Here is a 19054-nt window from a genome sequence, read left to right on the forward strand (position 1 = left end):
CATTTTCATAGTTTCTGCAAAAAATAACAATATATGCACGAACAATCACATTTGTATATTTGACTAATCTACAGTTTAAGGTTCACATTTAATAAAAATATGTTTTTATGTACAATAAAGTGACAGAACTGGATTTATAAACGCCAAGTAATTTGATTACCTATACTGTATGAGAAAAACCTGAATATATATAAACGTTCATTCTCATACGGGCCATATCTAACATTATGTTAATCTCGTACATTTGGGCTTTTTGTCTGCAGGGATTCATACTCTACTGACATGTATACTGATGTTTTGTAATGTCTTGTAATTGCACTGTTGAGGAACCTGCAATCTAAGTTTTTCATACATTACATATTTACACCGTAGTTGTGTATATGTTATGACAACAAACCTTTGAATCTTGAATCCCACAATCTGAGAGTTTGAATGTCCTCCAACACAAATAACAGTGATTACATGTACTGTAATGTAAACATAATATAAGACAAAGAGGAAGTGCAGAACATTTTTAGTTCTGGTCTTGAAACTCTGCGCTCATCACAGCATCAATGTCTTTGGGAACTGATATTGCTTTCGATGTGGTTAAAATATTTGATAATGAAAGTTTTCCCCCCTTATACTCCTGTTTTTTCCAAAATGTGGGTGTGCCGACCACTTTCTACTGTAGGTAAAACACTGACTATGCATAAGCATACAAATCACACTTCAAAGAATCTTAACCATCCCTTTGAATTATCCTTTAGATTTTAGAATACACAGTAGCGTAATCGACTAAATGTATAAGTAGTGTCATGCTCCAATGAACAAGATGAGTCAATGAGTTGTACCTGCTCCTTCTGCCTGTAGAAGGATGTCTATGGCCCACTGAACCTGGTGATGGGCGTCAGCTTTGGGGAAGTTGTGACAGTACAGCCACTCTCCAAACTCCAGCAGAAGGTTGGCCTTCTGCCACTGAGTCTCTGCACTCTGTCCACAAACACAGATGTCAATTTAAAACATCTTTCATGGTTGTTAACAGGAAATAGTCCTTAATGTGGCCTGGAGCTTGAATTTGAGTGACTTTGGATGGTATCACATACTCATTTAATCTTAAACCAAATGAATATTCAGAGGATCTACTACTGTATTTCCTGCTGTTGCAATGCACACTTAAAAACAATCTTGCAATAACACAATGGCTCCTCATGATGGTGCTAGAGCTTTTGATAGAAATAGTGTCTCTGCTAAGTGCAAAAGGACGACACAGGAACATACATTTTGACTTCACTCCTTAAGCTAAGCTCTTTTTATACACTGTAATCTCACTGTATGCCTCTAACACCAAGTGTTTATAAGAAATAAACTGTAGAATGAAACACCTTTGCAACAATAAAAGGGAACACCACCAAATTGATGATACCAATGTCATTTCCTTGGCCTGGAAAAGTGTTATCAGTATGTATCAAAATAAGCCACTCTCTCTCAAAGCTATACATTTAAAAAGTAATCTAAAGTTTATGATATCAAGTATTACTTTTTGCTTCATAGACAATAAATAGAAGATTGATTTTAAGGAACCACACTTCTTAAGTTTAAATAAATATTTGTATTTTATTAGAGATTTCTATTTTAACTTCTTATGTTTATATAAATACATTTATTCTAACTTATTTATCATTTAAAAAAGCCCTCGTAGCTCACTTTTTCTCTGCCCTCTGATGGTCATTCTCTACAACAATCAGTCATTGAGTCAATTCTTTCAATCTTTTTCATTCTGTATTATATCTGTACTGCATTTGAATAATGAATGAATCTGCTGATATATGAGGTCTGGGTAATAATGTAAAAATGCTGCAGAACAGATGTATTACCGACAAAGAGGTGATGGATGTCTGATAGCAGGTGAGCTGTTGGGTGGTGTCGTCAGCACACAGCGCCACCTGGTGCCACATGTGTGAACAGCAATCCTCTCCTTCATCTTGTATCTTCTGCATGTCAATCAGCACGCTTTCCCCCAGTCGCGCTTTAATCAGTATTCTGTGTTTCAGAAGAAGTCTGGGAAAACACAGAGGACAGTTAGATTTCATTCTGTCAATCAGTCTCCCCAGCTGCCCTCTCATAGCTGCTCCCCCCCTATTTTTTTCACTCACAGCCTGTGTTTGGTGCATGGCATGTCTCTAATGGCTTGGTCCAGAAGCTGCAGCGCACTTTTCCAGTCTGTTTTATCAATGTGGATGTCGAGCAACAGACCGTAAATGGCTGCTCTGAGGGTAAGATCCTCTTCATCGTCACATAGGAGGAGCAGACATAAAAACACAGACATCACATGCATATCAAGATCAGTGATGTACTGTAAGGGTTTGTTCTTAATGTAAGCAACAATGTAGAATACATTCCATGCATATAGCCCACCCAAATGCAAATAATGCATAAAGTTTAATTGTCATCTTAGAAATCTGTGTCTGTCTTTAAAGCAATTTTTGAGCAAATATGTCAAAGTTTGACTACACTAAATGCCTGGGGACTTCTCTACAAGTTCACTTTACTCTGAAATGCATTTTAATTGATGGCAATAATTTCCCTAGTGTTGTGTTTGTTCTTAACTATACAGATGGAGCCTCTTATTTTGGACCCCAGCATACAGCTTCCTGCCGACTGCCAGCCAGTTGCCAGCCAGTTGCCTGCCAAAGACCAGTATTCAGGAATGTTAGGCCCTCCCACTATTCTCCAATTTCAGGGTTTAACCAGGAGATGGCGCTATATATTAAATAACTAAGACTTAGTTTTTCACAATAGAAAATGCAGATATTATATAAAAAACTAAAGTTAAAATCTTGTTTTTAATGCCCCAAGAGCAATAACATCTTGTCACAAGCTTTTTGGAAGAAAAAGACTGACTCAAGAGACCTGTAGTTGACTAATTACAGGCCTCAATAAAGTTCTGCCATTGGTTGTGAAAAACAACGGTGGACATAGTGGAAAGTGAAATTGACATTGTCGAATTTAATAAAAATACAAAATAATGTATCTGTGTACGTGTTTTACTATGTGATCTGCACTTATCAAACATCTAATTAAGGCGAGACACCCCAGGTGAATAGGGTATTTTTAACTTAAAGATATCAGCTAAATATTTCTCCAGTTAATTACTTACAATAAGGCAATTGTTTTTTGTATTACAAGTTTTCTGAAATAGCATGTTTAAATATCCAAATGAACCATTATCTCATGAAATATGCGCATATTTTAACACATTTCAGGAACCGAAATCTGAACTTTGGATAAAGCCAGGATCAAAATTATTGTTTCATTTTGTAGTCATATTAGTATCTAAGGCTTTTACAGAAGGGATTTTGGATATCTCTTTGTATCACTCCATAAATCAGAAAATACTGTCAACAGCCCTAAAATATCAATTTTCACCATGTTTTTAGGTATAAAATGTTATATAATTCAGGCTATGAATTATATATGACCAAACCCTTCTGTAAAAGCCTTCATAATATTGATAGGAATATAACTGGAAGGTTTGGTGTATGTAACTGCTGAGTGATTCTACAATTTAGGGTACATTCCATGTCCATTGATGTCCATTGATGATAATTATAATTATTCTAACTATTTTCTTCAAAAATATCATATTTTGCCTATTATTGGAAAGCATGTTATAATATCACACAAACATTATGTGCATCCTATGCTTTATTTAGCTTGAAATGTGTCATGATGTTCTTAAATTGTCAGTTTTTGCTATGTCCGTTTTTCAGTTGAGGGTGTCTTGGATTCAAAATAATGAATAAAAACCATTAAAGTAAATTTAAAAAATGATTCATTTATTTCAAAAGTCTAAATACTAAAGAATAATAACATATTTTTAATTGATTTCCCCCTTTAAATAATTTAAATATCTTAATATATGAATGTCCGCAAAAGTTCTGTCAACTATGTTACTAACAGAACTTCCCCCTTTAACTCAAAAATTGTTTGTCCCAATACCATGTCACCAGCATCACATGATGCCATGTTCCTCTTTGGCAGACATTTTGAACACACTGTGGTGATTGTCCTCTACATTTTTACAATATTTTATGTATAATAGCACATGGTCAATTAATATACTCATTGACAATCAACAATGTTACGTACATTGTTATGGTTTACAATTGTTTAATGATTTTAATTCAATTATATGTGCAAATGTGATGTTAACCTGTTCAAGAAAATGACATGTGGTCATCCAGGCAAGGCCTACCATTGAAATGATGGGTCAAAATAGGGAAATTGTCAACTAGGTTACCTGTCAACTGAGTTACCCAGTACTGTAATAACTGTAGTAACTTAGTTGACAGGTAACCTAGTTGACAATTTGTACGACATGTAGACGTCATTACACATCATTATCAATGGAATTTTGCACTTCTGCCTTGAAATTAACATAGTGCTGATGGTTAATAATGTGTCCAGTCAACTATGTTATTTGCGTCAAATGTTTGACTTTCATTGTTAACTATGTTGCACCTCATTTTTTCAAATTTAAAATATCTAAAATAGTGCTTCTGATATCCTTTATAGTATAATGTATATCTACACAGGTTGGAGTTTTACATGACATCTCTTAAAACTATCAAAATGACCTGTATGGTAGTTTTATAATACAAAATATCCCTAAACTTAATGACAGTGCTGAACATATCACATGAAAAAACAAAACTTTAATACAATTATTTTTTAAACTTTAAAAAATCTTTGGATATATGGTAGAATAGACTCAAGAGCCTTTCAAATTTGATTTTACTTGAAGTGCAGGACTTAATCAAATGATTGTAATGACATCAAGTTTGTCCGTAACATAGTTGACAAACTGAGTAGTGAAAACATCCTTTCCCTTAAAATAAAAAAATATATAAAAATGTTTAAGCTTTGCAACTAGTGGATATGTTACACTGAGGAATATACTAACTTGAACCACTGATTGTTCTATCTATACATTTTATTTGGCATTAGTAAATAATTATGCACATTTACAGATATTTTACATGATATGAGTGATAACACGTGTTATAAGGGCTATTTCGCACAATAGGTGTGCCTTGAGATTTTTACTTGTCCTTTGGTGTGCCTTGGGCACAAAAAGTTTGGGAACCACTGCTGTAGAGAAATGTAAACGTTCACCATCCCCCACCCGCCTACTGTATGTTGCTTTTTGACATGTAAATGGGTAACTACCCCCCCTCTGAGTGAATACCTGTTGTACCTGTCCGGGGCTAAGCCCATAGGACGATGCTCTGATGTCATCACCCTCGCACATTGGTCATATGTTTACAAAAAACGATGTTAACACTTTCTCGTTCTTAATATATGCTATATTTAGGGTCGATATGTGTTGAATTTACTTTAAAATAGCAGATCACTGTGATTCACTTCTCCGCGGCTCCTCCGTGCAGAGAGGCCCCCCCCCCCGTTGACAATTCACGAGCGTCTAACTCTCTCCCCCCTGTGAAGAGATATCACAGGGGGGGGTTGGGACACACACATTCCGATGGCCAATTCGTTTTAAACAAAGAGTGGGGTGGGGGCTGGTGAACGGTATGGTCAATGTTTGTAAACACTGTGACATTTTGACTTTATTTGATCATTTCAGTTAAAAACTAACGTTCATATTTCATATTACTGTTTTGCCTGGCTGGACCTGTAATTTACAGGAAAGGAGTGCACGCTACTAAAGAGACACGCTACCATGGAAACCAAACAATGGTGTTGCTGTATTGAAGTCCGAGTGGAAACAGTCATATTTGGAGCGTTATGTTAGAATGAAACAGCGAGGTCGTGACTCACAAAAAAAAAGTGTTACTTCACTAACTGTAAGCTTGTCACTCAGAGTAACCTACAGTTAACTTAACTGTTGGAAAAGAAAGATCAGAGTTAGGAGTGTGAACACACAGCTGAGAGCTGCCGTTTCATTCTGACTGTTTAAAAAACGGTAACAACGGACTATTTTTCTTAGCGGATGCATGTAAATTTAAATCAATACATAGAACTATGTTTTAAATCAATAAAAATATTTTCTAAATCCATAAAAGCATTTTAATTAATATTGGGAGTCATGTCGTTACTTTGTTGAGAATGTGGCCATGTAATAAGCGGGATAATTTGCAGCGACTTGGTCATTATGGGGAAAAATAACACCCAGGGATCAAGATCCCTCCGCGACGCGGAGGGATCAGTAATTTTTAGTGAATTACTGAGTTTAGGCACGTTAATAACATTTTAATGAAGTTGAATACAGTATATTCATATTTGTCAGTGATTTCATGTCAATTCGGCGAACATAAATGATTAAATTAGGATTAAAAATCGAGAGCCGGCTGCTGTTCGTTACGGTAACCCAACTAGGACACTTGACACAGTGGCTTTTGGCAAAGCACACAAAGAAAACAAAAAAAACCGAGAGAGATGAATTATTGTTATTACAACGTGACTTCACTATTATTTAACAACTATTTTTATTGGGTTCTTTTATTTGGGGTTAAGTACATTGTCAGAATAAGTGAGAAATGGATTTAACTTCTGTTAGACAGCTATCATACTGAATAAATATTTATGCAAAAATGTATGGCATTAATAATGTATATCTAATTACATTTAAAAATGTATGGCATTAATAATGTATATCTAATTACATTAACTGTGAATGTCTTTCATTTTATTTAAAATGAAATAAAATTACATAAAACATTTTCCATAAAAAAGTTGATTCAAGAACAAATCAGTACTTTTCTTATATGACTATTATTGCTAAATTTGAAAGGTCTTTACCAGCTTTGGAATTATATATATATATATATATATAGCACCTTCTGCCATCCCATCTCTACTGACATATGGATCTTAACAAAGATCCGCTATACATTAGTACCAGATATACTGTACACGGACATTTTAGTGAACCAGACCAGCTGTTTCCGCCGGGTCTTCGCTTCCCGGGCATCACGTTGTTTACAAGTGTGTTCAGATGCTAAATGACAAGTGCAAGTGACAATTGTTGTCGTCTTCTCTGTGAACGTTTTTTTCTCCGTTATTTTGCCATTTTCAGATTTAAATTTCGAGCGGAAAGCTAACCAGGAAGTAATAATTACTTAAGCGGAGAACGGAGAAAGTAAACGTTACAGCAGGCATAACAACAGCCGGTGTTTATTTTATTATAATATTCAAGAACAAATCAGTACTTTTCTTATATGACTATTATTGCTAAATTTGAAAGGTCTTTACCAGCTTTGGAATTATATATATATATATAGCACCTTCTGCCATCCCATCTCTATATATAATATCTATCCGTGACATATGGATCTTAACAAAGATCCGCTATACATTAGTACCAGATATACTGTACACGGACATTTTAGTGAACCAGACCAGCTGTTTCCGCCGGGTCTTCGCTTCCCGGGCATCACGTTGTTTACAAGTGTGTTCAGATCGTTCAGATGCTAAATAAAAGTTTAGCTTGTACTTTTGATACCCCGCCTCTCGGCACCACAACATCCAGTTTACTGTATTTCACATGAGCGATGTCGAACATTGAAAAGTCCTTATAAAATCTCTGTTATTAGATCAGTACTTTTCTTATATGACTATTATTGACTTGAACACTGAGAATGTATTTATTAACTTCAGACATTTGAAATATTTGAAATCAGATGAAAACAAACTGTAACGGACCCTGCCGTGTTATCTATGATTACTATGCCTTACTGTACATTCATAATTTCAGCCGGAGGTAGGTGGTAGGCGTTGCGGAGGAGCAGATTGCGAGTGAGGTGCCTGTTCTAAACGAACTATTCCAGCTGTTATAAAGCATTAAATAAAAAGTAAGCAAGGAATACAGAATGTTTCGTTACGTAACTTTGTTGAGAATGTGGCCATGTACATGTAATACATGGGATCATTTGCAGCGACTTGGTCATTGTGGGGAAAAATAACACCCATCCTGATCGTTTCAATGAAGTTGAATACAGAATATTCATATTTGTCAGTGATTTCATGTCAATTTGGTGAACATAAACATCAATGATGATGATTAAATTAGGATTAAAAATCGGGAGAGCCGGCTCGTTCGTTTTTTCCGACTAAACAACATCTATTATTTAGAAGTTGATTTCACATGACTCCAGTGTGGAACCCCACTGCACCCCCTGGTGGATCAATGATCCATTGCAGCTGGCTTCACAATAATTAAATGTATTTATCATGGGGGCGGTATCAAGTCTGACTGGGGGCCGGCCGGCCATCACGGAACGTGCATGAACCGATCACGACCCTCGCACTTTAAACTGTCCAAAATAAGACGCTTCATCTGTATATTTCAGGACCATTTGGTAATAACGGTTATTTGTTTAGTTTTAAGGGTATTTGGATAGTTTTAGGTGTTCTTTGGCATGTCATATTTCTCTTTATGGCACGACTTCGTTGAATACTCGATTCCGATTCGTCAATATTTAAATTCCAGAGGTTGTTGATTCTTGCTAACAGCTCTAGCAGCGGCTAGGGAGAGCGGACCGTTGCTAAGGGGGATCAGGGGGACTATGTGCAGTAATATCAATCTGCAGAAAGAAGTGCGGTACATTTAACCTCCGCTGTGGACAACAAACATGAGTATTACTCCATCAGAAAACACCATGGAATACTCTTTGAATATTCATATTTATAATTGTAGTGGGCACCAAACTTTGGATTCATGATGAAGCGATAGTCTTTTTTTAAACAATAAAATCTATAGGGCTATGGGGATCTTCCATTTAAAGTGTTGTATTGTGAATTGTGTAGCAGAGTTTCCGTTAGCCGGTAATTACCGGACTGAGCAGTAATATATGCTGATGTTTAAAACTCAGTTAATGGGGCTCATTTTTATATTGCTTTAGTTCTAACTCTTAGTGTGTGTTTTGCTCCGCTCACCGGCCCGTCACAGCGGGCGGAGCTGTGATCCGGTAGAGCTGCATGTCTCCGTCAGCAGCAGCTGATCCTGATCTCTCTCTCTCTTTCTACTTCACACACGTTGCATATAGGCCTAGCTATTTTATTGTCTTTTTCGGACACCTTGAAAAACTGCCAGACCGGTGAAGCCATTTTGGCGAGCTTTTTTTGCCGCGCACAGAACTCAGAACTCAGTTCTGATGAACTAAAGAGCAGATCGTGTTCACACCGGAATAAGTCCCTGAGGGAGGATTAGGCAAATGAAGCCGCTGACGTCACTTCTTCTTCTTCTGCTTTGGGTTTACTGGCAGGCCGCAAACAACTTCACGGCGTATACTGCCACCCGGAGTCCCCGGCCAGAAGTCCCCGGAGTTGGGGACTGGCTTCAGTAGAAGCTGCTGGGACTCCCAGCAGCTTCTACTGAAGCCTTCCGAGTAAATCGCCAGAACGCCGACACCTCCTCATCTCCACCGCTCCCATGTTTTCTTTTGTGTTGCCATAAGTTAGTCTCTCTGCGTTTGTGCGTTGGGCTAATGCTAATGCTAATAATGCTAATGCGAGGAAAATAAAATGGCGGCTTCACAAAACTTTTTGGGAGTTTTACAGGGCGTGGTTTGCAATCCGTCCATGCAGCCAATCAGAAATGGGAACCTTTTTCTCCTTTTTGCTCTCTAGCAGGGACTGAAAAGGGGGTGAAAAGGTTCTCATGAACTAAGTTCTAGTTCTGGATTTCTTTGGTGTGAACGCACATTTTCGGAACTATATCGGAACTATACTGGGAAAAGTACGCCTATTGTGTTCTTTTTACCCAAATCTCTCTCAGAGGGGCGTGGGGAGTGGCTCCTTATTTTCATCTAAAGTAACAGACAGAGAATCAGCACTTTTGAAACAGGGCTGAAACAGAGGGGTTTATGGGATGCTGCAATGATCTGTTTGGTATTTCGAGCCAAACACTTCAGAGACATGTTTTGTATATATCTGAGACCTATAATAAAGTAATGAAAAACAGTATAATAGGGGACCTTTAAGGTGTCGCCAGTGGCTCAGTCTGTAGGGACTGGTCTTTGAAAAGAATGGGTTGCCGGTTTGCATCCCCATTGGACCAGTGTGGACTGCTAGCTGCCTGTAGCTTTCCTAGGTTTCATCGTCCAATTCTTCTTCTTCTTATATAATGCATGAACTATCTCAAATGAAATATGTGTTTGTAATATATATTGTAAAACGTTCTGTTTAGTGTCAGGACCCCTTTTCTAAAGCTGCAGATAGTTGATCAGGTTGTCCTATTTCATATATCTGCAGTATGTCTCATGATTGTACTTGTGGAATTAATAAAATATTGTTATGCCATCCATTATCTATGGTATTGGGATACATAGGAAAACAATGGGATTCGCAATGAAGGTAGAACCAAATATAAAACTATTTACAAAAATGTAAAAGGAGAGTTCACATTTGAACCATGTCAGGATCCTTTTAGCACTCACCAGTTGCTTCATGTTTAGATCTCCCAGGAGGCAATGCTGTCAAGGTCAGCAAGCCTTTCACTTTGCCCTGTTCCTGAGAAATAGATGGGAATAAGTCACTACAAAAGTGATAAAAGTGATAGGACAGAGTTACTGGTTGTGGTGGAGGGTTGGTTGTACTTAAGGCTCACTGATGTACGGTAAATTGCTATCTGACCTTGCCCTGTAAATCACCCTGTCCCCCCATCTGTAAGTCCCCCTTCACTCCCAGAGTCAGCACCAGCACTGGTCCACTTATCCTCGTAAGGTAGAGGACCCCAACTGACAGGGAGTGAATGTGCGTGCACAGTGAGTATGGCGTTTTTCAGATTGCAGTCTTATTTCTGAAAACTACTTGCTCTATCTGCTGTCTGCATATGGATTTTTAAATGTGGGTTTTGACACATGTTGACACTGTAGCCATGCAGTTTATGTTCAGCAGGTTTTACGCATTGTTTTTGTTTGTAGACCACACCGCAGTTCTCTTAATAGTAATTATGTGAAATGGGAAAAGGTAGCTCTCATTGACAATTAATCAAATAGGTGAAAACATTACAATTATAAACAAAAATAATCTTAACATAGGTGTCATTTCAAATGTCTTAAATTAAGAAGTTGTGTAAGTGGTTTTACTCTCAAAAGAAGAAAAAATTATCCTGTTCCACTGCTGTGAATTTATGCAAATAATTGTTGTAGCTTGCTACTGGTTAAATCTAGCTCAATATAAGATGAGATATTTTAAGTCAAAGATATATATTCTTAAAATAAGATTACTTTTCCTAAGCAAAAAATGCTTTACAAGAGTATTTGTCTTTTTGGACAACAAATATGAATAATTGACTAAAAACAGGTTTATTTTTGCACTGTAGGTCTGTTGAGAGGAGACTGTATCAGGTAATTTCCCCTGTTTATTCCCGGTTCTCCCGTGGTAATAAGGGCAAGTGGGAAACCACACCACAGATGCGCACCGTTCTATATTCCCAAATAAGAATTTAATTATACATTTTAAGTTATGTTGAATTTGAATGAGTGTTTACCCCCCTGGCTGGATTGATGTCCGCAAGCAGCACTTGTTGTTTTCTCACATTTCTCCCCTGTAGCAGCCTCAAGAAAGTTTTTCATCAATTATGTCATCAATTAAAGATGACTGAGAATGTTTTAAGAACTTTGCCGCCTGTTTTACTCTAGTAACCAAAGAAAGTTGTTAAAAAGACATGGCAGAACATGAAAGGTCATTCTGGCTGTCATTCAGTTCTCGTTCTGCTCCCTTCTTCATTTTGTTGCTGGTTCTTTTTTGGACAAACTTTCAGTCAGCAGCTGAGTAAAAGTGTGAAGACTTCTCTGATGCTGGGGCTGGAACATTTCCGGGGGTGGACTGTGTTTCTGTGCTTTCCTGCGATGCTCTGCTGTTGTATTGCTACTGCTTAGGAGTTCATTTGCTCCACTTAGTTGTTGAACACCAACGAATAGGTAGCTGTGGGCTGTGCTATAATTAGGCCAGTTGCTGAAAAACATATTCTGTGAAGGAAAAATTGAGAGGATCTGCATACTGGATTAAAGCTCCAAATGTCTGTACTCCACAATGCTGTACCCCTCTATTGAATTATCTCAAATATTCATTGAAATATCAAATACTGGTTATGTTTAGCAATTTCTATAACATGTTTTGTGTATGTTAAAAAAGGGGTCATTGTGTGTGGATGTATATTTGTCTGACAACTTGGCGACAACATCTCATCAGTAACAGCAAGTCACAAGTCTCTGCACTTAAAACTGGATTTGAGTCCAAGTCCTATACATTGAGTTTTTGAGTCAAATGTTTTTCATTTTTGTTTTCATTTTATTAAAGAGTCATCAAATTTGTGACTGGAATCCAAGTCCTGTAACTGGAGACTGCTACAGACACACTACATTGTCCATGGTAATGTTTTCTGATAAAGAACTAGGAGCTTCCAAACATTCCAAACATACCTCCAAATGATTTAGTTTTGCCTAGTTGTCACCTTGTTTACATCTTGACTTGGTGGCCGATTACTGAACATCTTTCTCTGAGTTGAGTTAGCATCATTGAAAAACAACTCCTGCCCCTGCTTACACATGGAACCAACAAAAAGGCAAATATACGAGGATTACAGTGTAACTGTGGCTAATAAAGAGTCCATACGTTTGCATGTTTGGCGTTGGTGTGAAGCAGAGCAGTCAGGATGTTCTCCAGGGGCTGCTTTAGCTGCCATCTCTCCTCAGGAGTGTGTGTCAGGGGGAGACATGTGTTCCAGTAATGTCTGGCAGCTGCAACACACAGTGCTGGATTCTCAGCCTTCTCTGCATAGCTATGGATGGTGAAAGATATCAAGCACTTAAGATGTAGTGAGACAAGAAATAAAACATTTAAAAGTAGTTTATAGCGGCAGAAGGCATTATAAAGTGAGTGTAAACAGTACCTGAGGCTGGACAGAAGCACATTCAGAGCCTCTCTGTAGGTGTGTAGATCTCCACTGGACTCATGGACTAGACTTAAAGCCCTCAAACAACCAGCACTGCTCAGCATCTCGTTCACCGCAGGCAGGCCATACCTACGGATATGAGGGACAGATGAGCTGTCAATCAAATGAAATCAATGAAGAACTTTATAATTCAACAAAAAAGTGAAAATGAATCTGAACCCTGAAATGGATTTCATGTATACCATTATTTTCCCTTGTAATTTTCCATATTTAATATATCTCAGATATTTTACACCAACGTTTAGACTGATTTAATATATGTTTTAGTAGTTAAGGTTTGATTAGTTTAGTAAAATATTGTAAATATACTTCCTGTTTAGTCTCTCGGACTCTTTTCTCAAGATATAGGTAGCCTATAAGAGTGTCCCATTCACATATCTCCATCACTGTTATTTAATAAATGAATTGAATCAAAACCGACATGGATATAAGTAGCTGTTTCAATGACATTTCGCCGACAACTGCGCCGAGCACTTGACTTTATGCAGGTAGCCAGACGGTGGGACATTGTACGACACACACACACACACACACACACACACACACACACACACACACACACACACACACACACACACACACACACACACACACACACACACACACACACACACACACACACACACACACACACACACACACACACACACACACACACTGTATTATTGTATGAGGTTCCAGGTTGTTGTGTTTAATATTCATGAGAATATTTGTCATTGTTCAAATGAAAATAAACAAACATATAAAGCATATTTGTCCACTCATATGTTGATAAGAGTATTAAAAACTTGAAAAATATCCCTCTAAGGTACATTTAGAACAGATAAAAATGTGCGATTAATTTGCGATTAATCGCGATTAACTATGGACAATCATGCGATACAATTTTTTTTTTAAAAAGAGGGGTGCTAACCAAGCCCCCAGGAAGTGCGCCGGACTCTGAGGAAAATATTCGTTGTGGCCAAACGGCGGTACTACACTTCCGTATAGGTTGCTGGGCCCGGAAACACTTTTTCCCATTGACTTACATTGGGAAAGAGACGTCTGTAAATCGTTGGATAATTTTTTTTAAACTAAATAAACTACCCAGTATGAACATTTGTATAGCCCTTATTAAAAACATTCGGTCCTCAAGTTGTAAAATGTGCTAATAACGTTATTCTGAGAGTTATTTTCCTCGGCATTATGAACGCGGATCTAACCCACGGGACCGCGCCGCCCGGCACGTTCATGTTACGTGTTCAGCACTACATGCGTTTATCTTTACCCATGGATGCACAATAAGAACGGACCCATATCGCCTTACGATATGGAGCTGTAATAATGGATATATTGCACATGTTTGCTGTAATTCATCATTTGTAAAATATTATACTACATGGGCTGTATGATGTAAATCTTGTACCGTAAATGTTGTATTAAATAAAGTTAATATTACCGACGTAGATTAACGTCCCTGTAGCTTCTTATTGCACTTGCAATATACCATTAAAGGAGTTGAACGTAGCTGTTTGCTATTACTATATAATACCACGCAGGGATAAGCCAGAGTGTACAACCTTTGCATGTGGGCACAACACGTTTTGACCCAGTTTGAAATTGCCATTTACATGAGGATGTGACTAGCAGTTTGAAAGGATGTACTTGAATTATTATTATATATTATCATTATGTCAGTGGTCTAAAATGGTCATACAACGGTGCCGACAATATTATCGTTTATCGCAATAATTTCCGGGAAAATGTATCCAACAAAATCAATCGTGAGAGGCCTATACATGAAACACACACACACAAACAAATCTACAGACTTACTCCAAACTGCCAAATATATTAATTAACACACTCTCACTCTCATATACTCTTTGACTCTATTTTGGCCTAGTAGAACAATAAGCAGCAGACTTTTACTTTTTTATCATTTCTACTGGATCTTAGATCTGCGCATGCGCATTAGAGAGGCGAAGTCCCGCCCATCTACTTCCGACCCATGGGACCTTATTTCGGAAAAAATATGTATTGAAGTCAATGGGGAGAGAAAACTTATCTTTCGATCCCGTTTGAATTGTGCCATGAATTACACATATGATGTTTGTCAATCTTAACAAATAATTTCCATGTCAAAAAAGTCACAGTTTGTCGTAAAACTGTTGAAATATAAGACTATGAAAAATACGCAACTAGAAAGACTACAAATCCCAGAATCCCGGTCCTGCATGGCTCTTACGGAACGACTAACTCCCCTTGTGTGTATGTACAGCTCTCAACATGCCCAGACTTGTAGTGATTTTCACCTCTTTTAATACTTTCCGCCTCATCCTGAAAGAAAGAGGTGAAATGTGCCAACGTGACGGCCGTCTTGGTGTGTGGTGCGAGACGGGAGATGTAGTTCATTGAGCGGTTTCACACAAAAAAAAGTGTTACTTCACAGTTTTACGACACATTTTTTTTTTTTGACTTGCAAAATTATCTTTTAAATTGACAAACATCATATGTGTAATTCGTGACTCAATTCAAACGGGATCGAAAGGTAATCTTTCTCTCACCATTGACTTCAATACATACTTTTTCCGAAATAAGTTCCCATGGAGCTCCCCCGGAAAGGGAGGGACTTCGCCTCTCTATATGGGTCGGGGATTAACCAACCGGCTCCCACTGCTCTGCTGTCTGTTAACGTTGTTAGGAGTGGTGGGGGCGGGGAGGGAGCGGATCGACAGCTTGAGCAGCTGTCAACTCAACATTGTAAATAACCAATCAAAAACGATCGCCGGTTCATCTTGTTTTTGGCGTGAGAATAGTTTGGGCAGTGTGAGAGCGTGAGATTGAGAGTGAAAGCGTGTGTCACACGTCAGATGCGTGAGAGTTGGCAACCCTGGGTAAACCCTGCGAGAGAGAAAGGTTTGAGCTCCATACTGTTTCAGAAATAAAGCTTGAAGTGGTTGGGAGCATAATATGGCATTTAATCACCGCAGCGTTTAGCTGAGCTTCTCCCGGTAGAAATCTCTCTTAGCAGGGGAACGCTGCGTGACGCTACAAAGGGGCGTGGCTAGCACCAGCTGTTCCATTTAAAGCAGAATCAGCCTGTTTGGAACAGGGCTGCAATAGAGGGGTATGAGCAGTATGAGGCATGGCTACAATGGGTGATCTGTTTGGTATTTTAAGCAAACAACTTCACAGACATGTTTTGTATAGGTATGGCCCTACAATATATTTTCCAAATATAGCATGATAGGTCCAGTTTAAGTTCCTGATTGTTTAAATACATAGAATGGTGCAGGAATGAGTCCTAAAACCTGAACATTAATTAGCATTGTACCACTTCCGGTTCCCCTGTCTCTAAGTCAATGTTTTTTTGAATGTGTTATTGGTAAGAAGGTGGAAATAGGATACTGCATGTGGTTACTTTTTTCAAAAGCTTCTGTCAAGTAACCAAATGACTCCACATCAATGCAGCATTTCATAACAACACTGGACGACTAGGATTCACCTAATTTATTTGGATTTAAATACTTTTTTCCTAATTTATATGACTATTTATTGGACATTCCTGCTTTATTTCTTTGTTTTCTTATATTTTTAACAGCTTCCATGTCATGTGATAAAGTGACTCCAAATAATCACAGCATTGTTAAACTGCACTGGACTACACCTCTGTAATTAGTGTTTTTGTTTTTTTTGTATACAAAATGTATGCAAAATTCAGCATTTTTCATAGAAAAGTATTTTCTTTTTTTAGAGATAAAACGTCATCACAACGAACATTATACACCTTTAGCTTGGCTGTGGAGATGGTAAGTCATACGAATGAGATGCAGTTTTATTAATAGCATATTATTATTATTAATATTATTAAGTGGTGTTAATATGTCACAGATCTTATTTTCTGCAATATTCTAAAATCCAATGGTTAAATCCCATTGCTTTTTATCGAGGGAACATTTGAGATGCTAACTTTCGGGTCCGCCTACAGAAATACATCACTACTCCACTCTATTGTCATCAGCTAGTTACACTCACAACACACAGGGCATGGTGTGGAGGCTCTTTGCGGCTGCTCCCTCCAGCTGCAGAGCCCTCTTGGTGCAGAACAACACCGTACTGTGGTCCTTGGTGTGATGGCAGAAGGCAGCCAGCTGACACCACACCTGCAGCTCCACCACAGCGTCAGTCCAGCTGCATTCAGACGCCATGCTCACTAGCTTTAGGTGAGGAGGGAGGAGGGAGGAGGTGGTACATGAGAACAGCAGAGAAGGGAGTGAAGGAGGAGAGGGGAGGATTGAGATGGAAAAAAAAGAGGGGAGGTAAGCAGGAAGTGAATATTAATAAGGGAGGGAGAGCATAAAAGTGTGAGGATACAACATGTTGACAGTAAATCTTCAGGAATTAGGAAATTACTAAAAAGAATAAAATAAAATACAAATAAAATACAGATTAACATTAAAAATAAAAGTTTTACAACAATATATACTTATCCTCAGTAAAAAAATACCCATATTCAGAGGAGTATCTAAACATTATAACATATACATAATACATTAGAATACTCTATAATATACCAATCTACTGAACATATTCATAGTATACTATATACATAAAAATATTGTGTAAAGTCATTGGGTGAAGTAAAATAGGTAGTAGAGAATGGAAGGGGGGAAGGCAAAGAGGACAAAAAGAAGAAAGGAAAGGGACAGAAATTAATAAAGTATTGGCGGGGGGAAATACATGCGGCAGTAGGCAGAGGGTGGAGAATAAAATGTAAAGACAAGCATGGGAAAAGGAGTGGCACAGAGTGAAGGAGGAAAGCAAATGTGGCAGTTAATCCAAGATGGAGGGAAAGGTAGCATAGGGATGAGGAAGGTACACAGCAAGTGAAAGATTAGAAGGATTAGGGGAAGAGGAAAAGAAAGATCGGCAGGCAAAAAGAGGGTGTTGGAAGAACGGGAGGAATATAAAACAATTTAGGAGAGATAGGAGTGAAAAAAAATAGAGAGATACATGCACAATTTGAATCTTACACCTGCTCCCACTTCAACTCCGTCTGCTTGTTTGCATGAAAGATTCTGCCGTGGAGAGGCGAGTAACTTTATACAGCCTCCACCTTGAAGATGGAGCCTCGTTCAGCTGAGAGGGAGACTACAGGCAGTTTTTAACGGAGTGGGGGGGTGCAGGGGTTGGTTTGGAATCGTACCAAAGAGAGAAAACACACAGGTGTGGGAAAAGATAAAGGGCACAGAGTGTTAGAGAGGAGGATTCTCAAAGCATAATGATCAAGGCAGCGACATTATTTAGAAGATATTGACACATGATGAGATTATGACAGGGTCTGAGGGCTAAGGGGCCGTCTTGGCATCTGTTGCTACCATCTGGGCAACAGCTACTGTAGGAAAACATGACGAGAGAAGAAGCGCATACTGTGGAGAGGCTGGGAACAGAGAACTCCATATGCCTCGGGTTCCTGTTGCACTGGAGCATCTCCACTGCAACCAGCACTCGCGTCATGGCGGACACTTCCTCATTCTCACACTGCAAATAAGGGGGGAAAAAAGCATACTGAGCCGACTGCTGAACAAACACTCATCCTTCAAGTTCAATTATAGAAAACACACATACACGTATTAATATTTGCTGGTAAATTATAAATGGATCTGCTGTATGATATTGTATGTGTCCCAAATACAGCCTCTTTGATAATGCATGACTTGCTATTGTGTGGGAAATTAGTTGAGTAATGATTTAGATTAAAGATAAATCCCTTCTATAATAATGCGGCATTTCTTGACTGGAGAAAAACAAATTTCGTTATGAGTCAATGCAGGCTAAAGGCATTTATGTAGGGCCGGGAACACTTGGTTAAAAAACAGTCGTAGGATTAGGGTGACTAATCAAGCAGTCTGTAAAACTGAAGGATTGTATAAGCGCTTACATTTCTGTTCCCACTGTAAAGCGGTACAATCGGTAAATATGACATCCGGATACAATGCTGCAATCTGGATGTGGCGGATGTAACGCCTACCCACATCAAATGTTAATTAATAAAAATGTCAGGCATCATCATCCTCCACTTATAAGCACGTTATAGAGGAGCTGTGGGGA

At 38.3% G+C, this 19054-nt stretch overlaps 1 protein-coding gene across 1 annotated transcript in view; it reads right to left on the reverse strand.

Annotated features, from left to right (window-relative positions):
* Positions 1-19054, reverse strand: part of LOC117476095 (cilia- and flagella-associated protein 46) — a 102879-nt gene that overhangs the window by 41700 nt on the left and 42125 nt on the right. Inside the window, exons 21-29 of the mRNA XM_034122469.1 lie at positions 18374-18484; positions 16979-17160; positions 12899-13030; positions 12622-12787; positions 10440-10512; positions 9413-9420; positions 2136-2263; positions 1857-2040; positions 834-972 (exon numbers count right to left, since the gene is read on the reverse strand). Coding sequence (XP_033978360.1) covers positions 834-972; positions 1857-2040; positions 2136-2263; positions 9413-9420; positions 10440-10512; positions 12622-12787; positions 12899-13030; positions 16979-17160; positions 18374-18484 — 1123 coding nt within the window. The remainder of the gene's footprint in view (positions 1-833; positions 973-1856; positions 2041-2135; positions 2264-9412; positions 9421-10439; positions 10513-12621; positions 12788-12898; positions 13031-16978; positions 17161-18373; positions 18485-19054) is intronic.

This window comes from Trematomus bernacchii, unplaced genomic scaffold (genome assembly GCF_902827165.1).
Source record: "Trematomus bernacchii unplaced genomic scaffold, fTreBer1.1, whole genome shotgun sequence".
Classification (NCBI taxonomy): domain Eukaryota; kingdom Metazoa; phylum Chordata; class Actinopteri; order Perciformes; family Nototheniidae; genus Trematomus; species Trematomus bernacchii.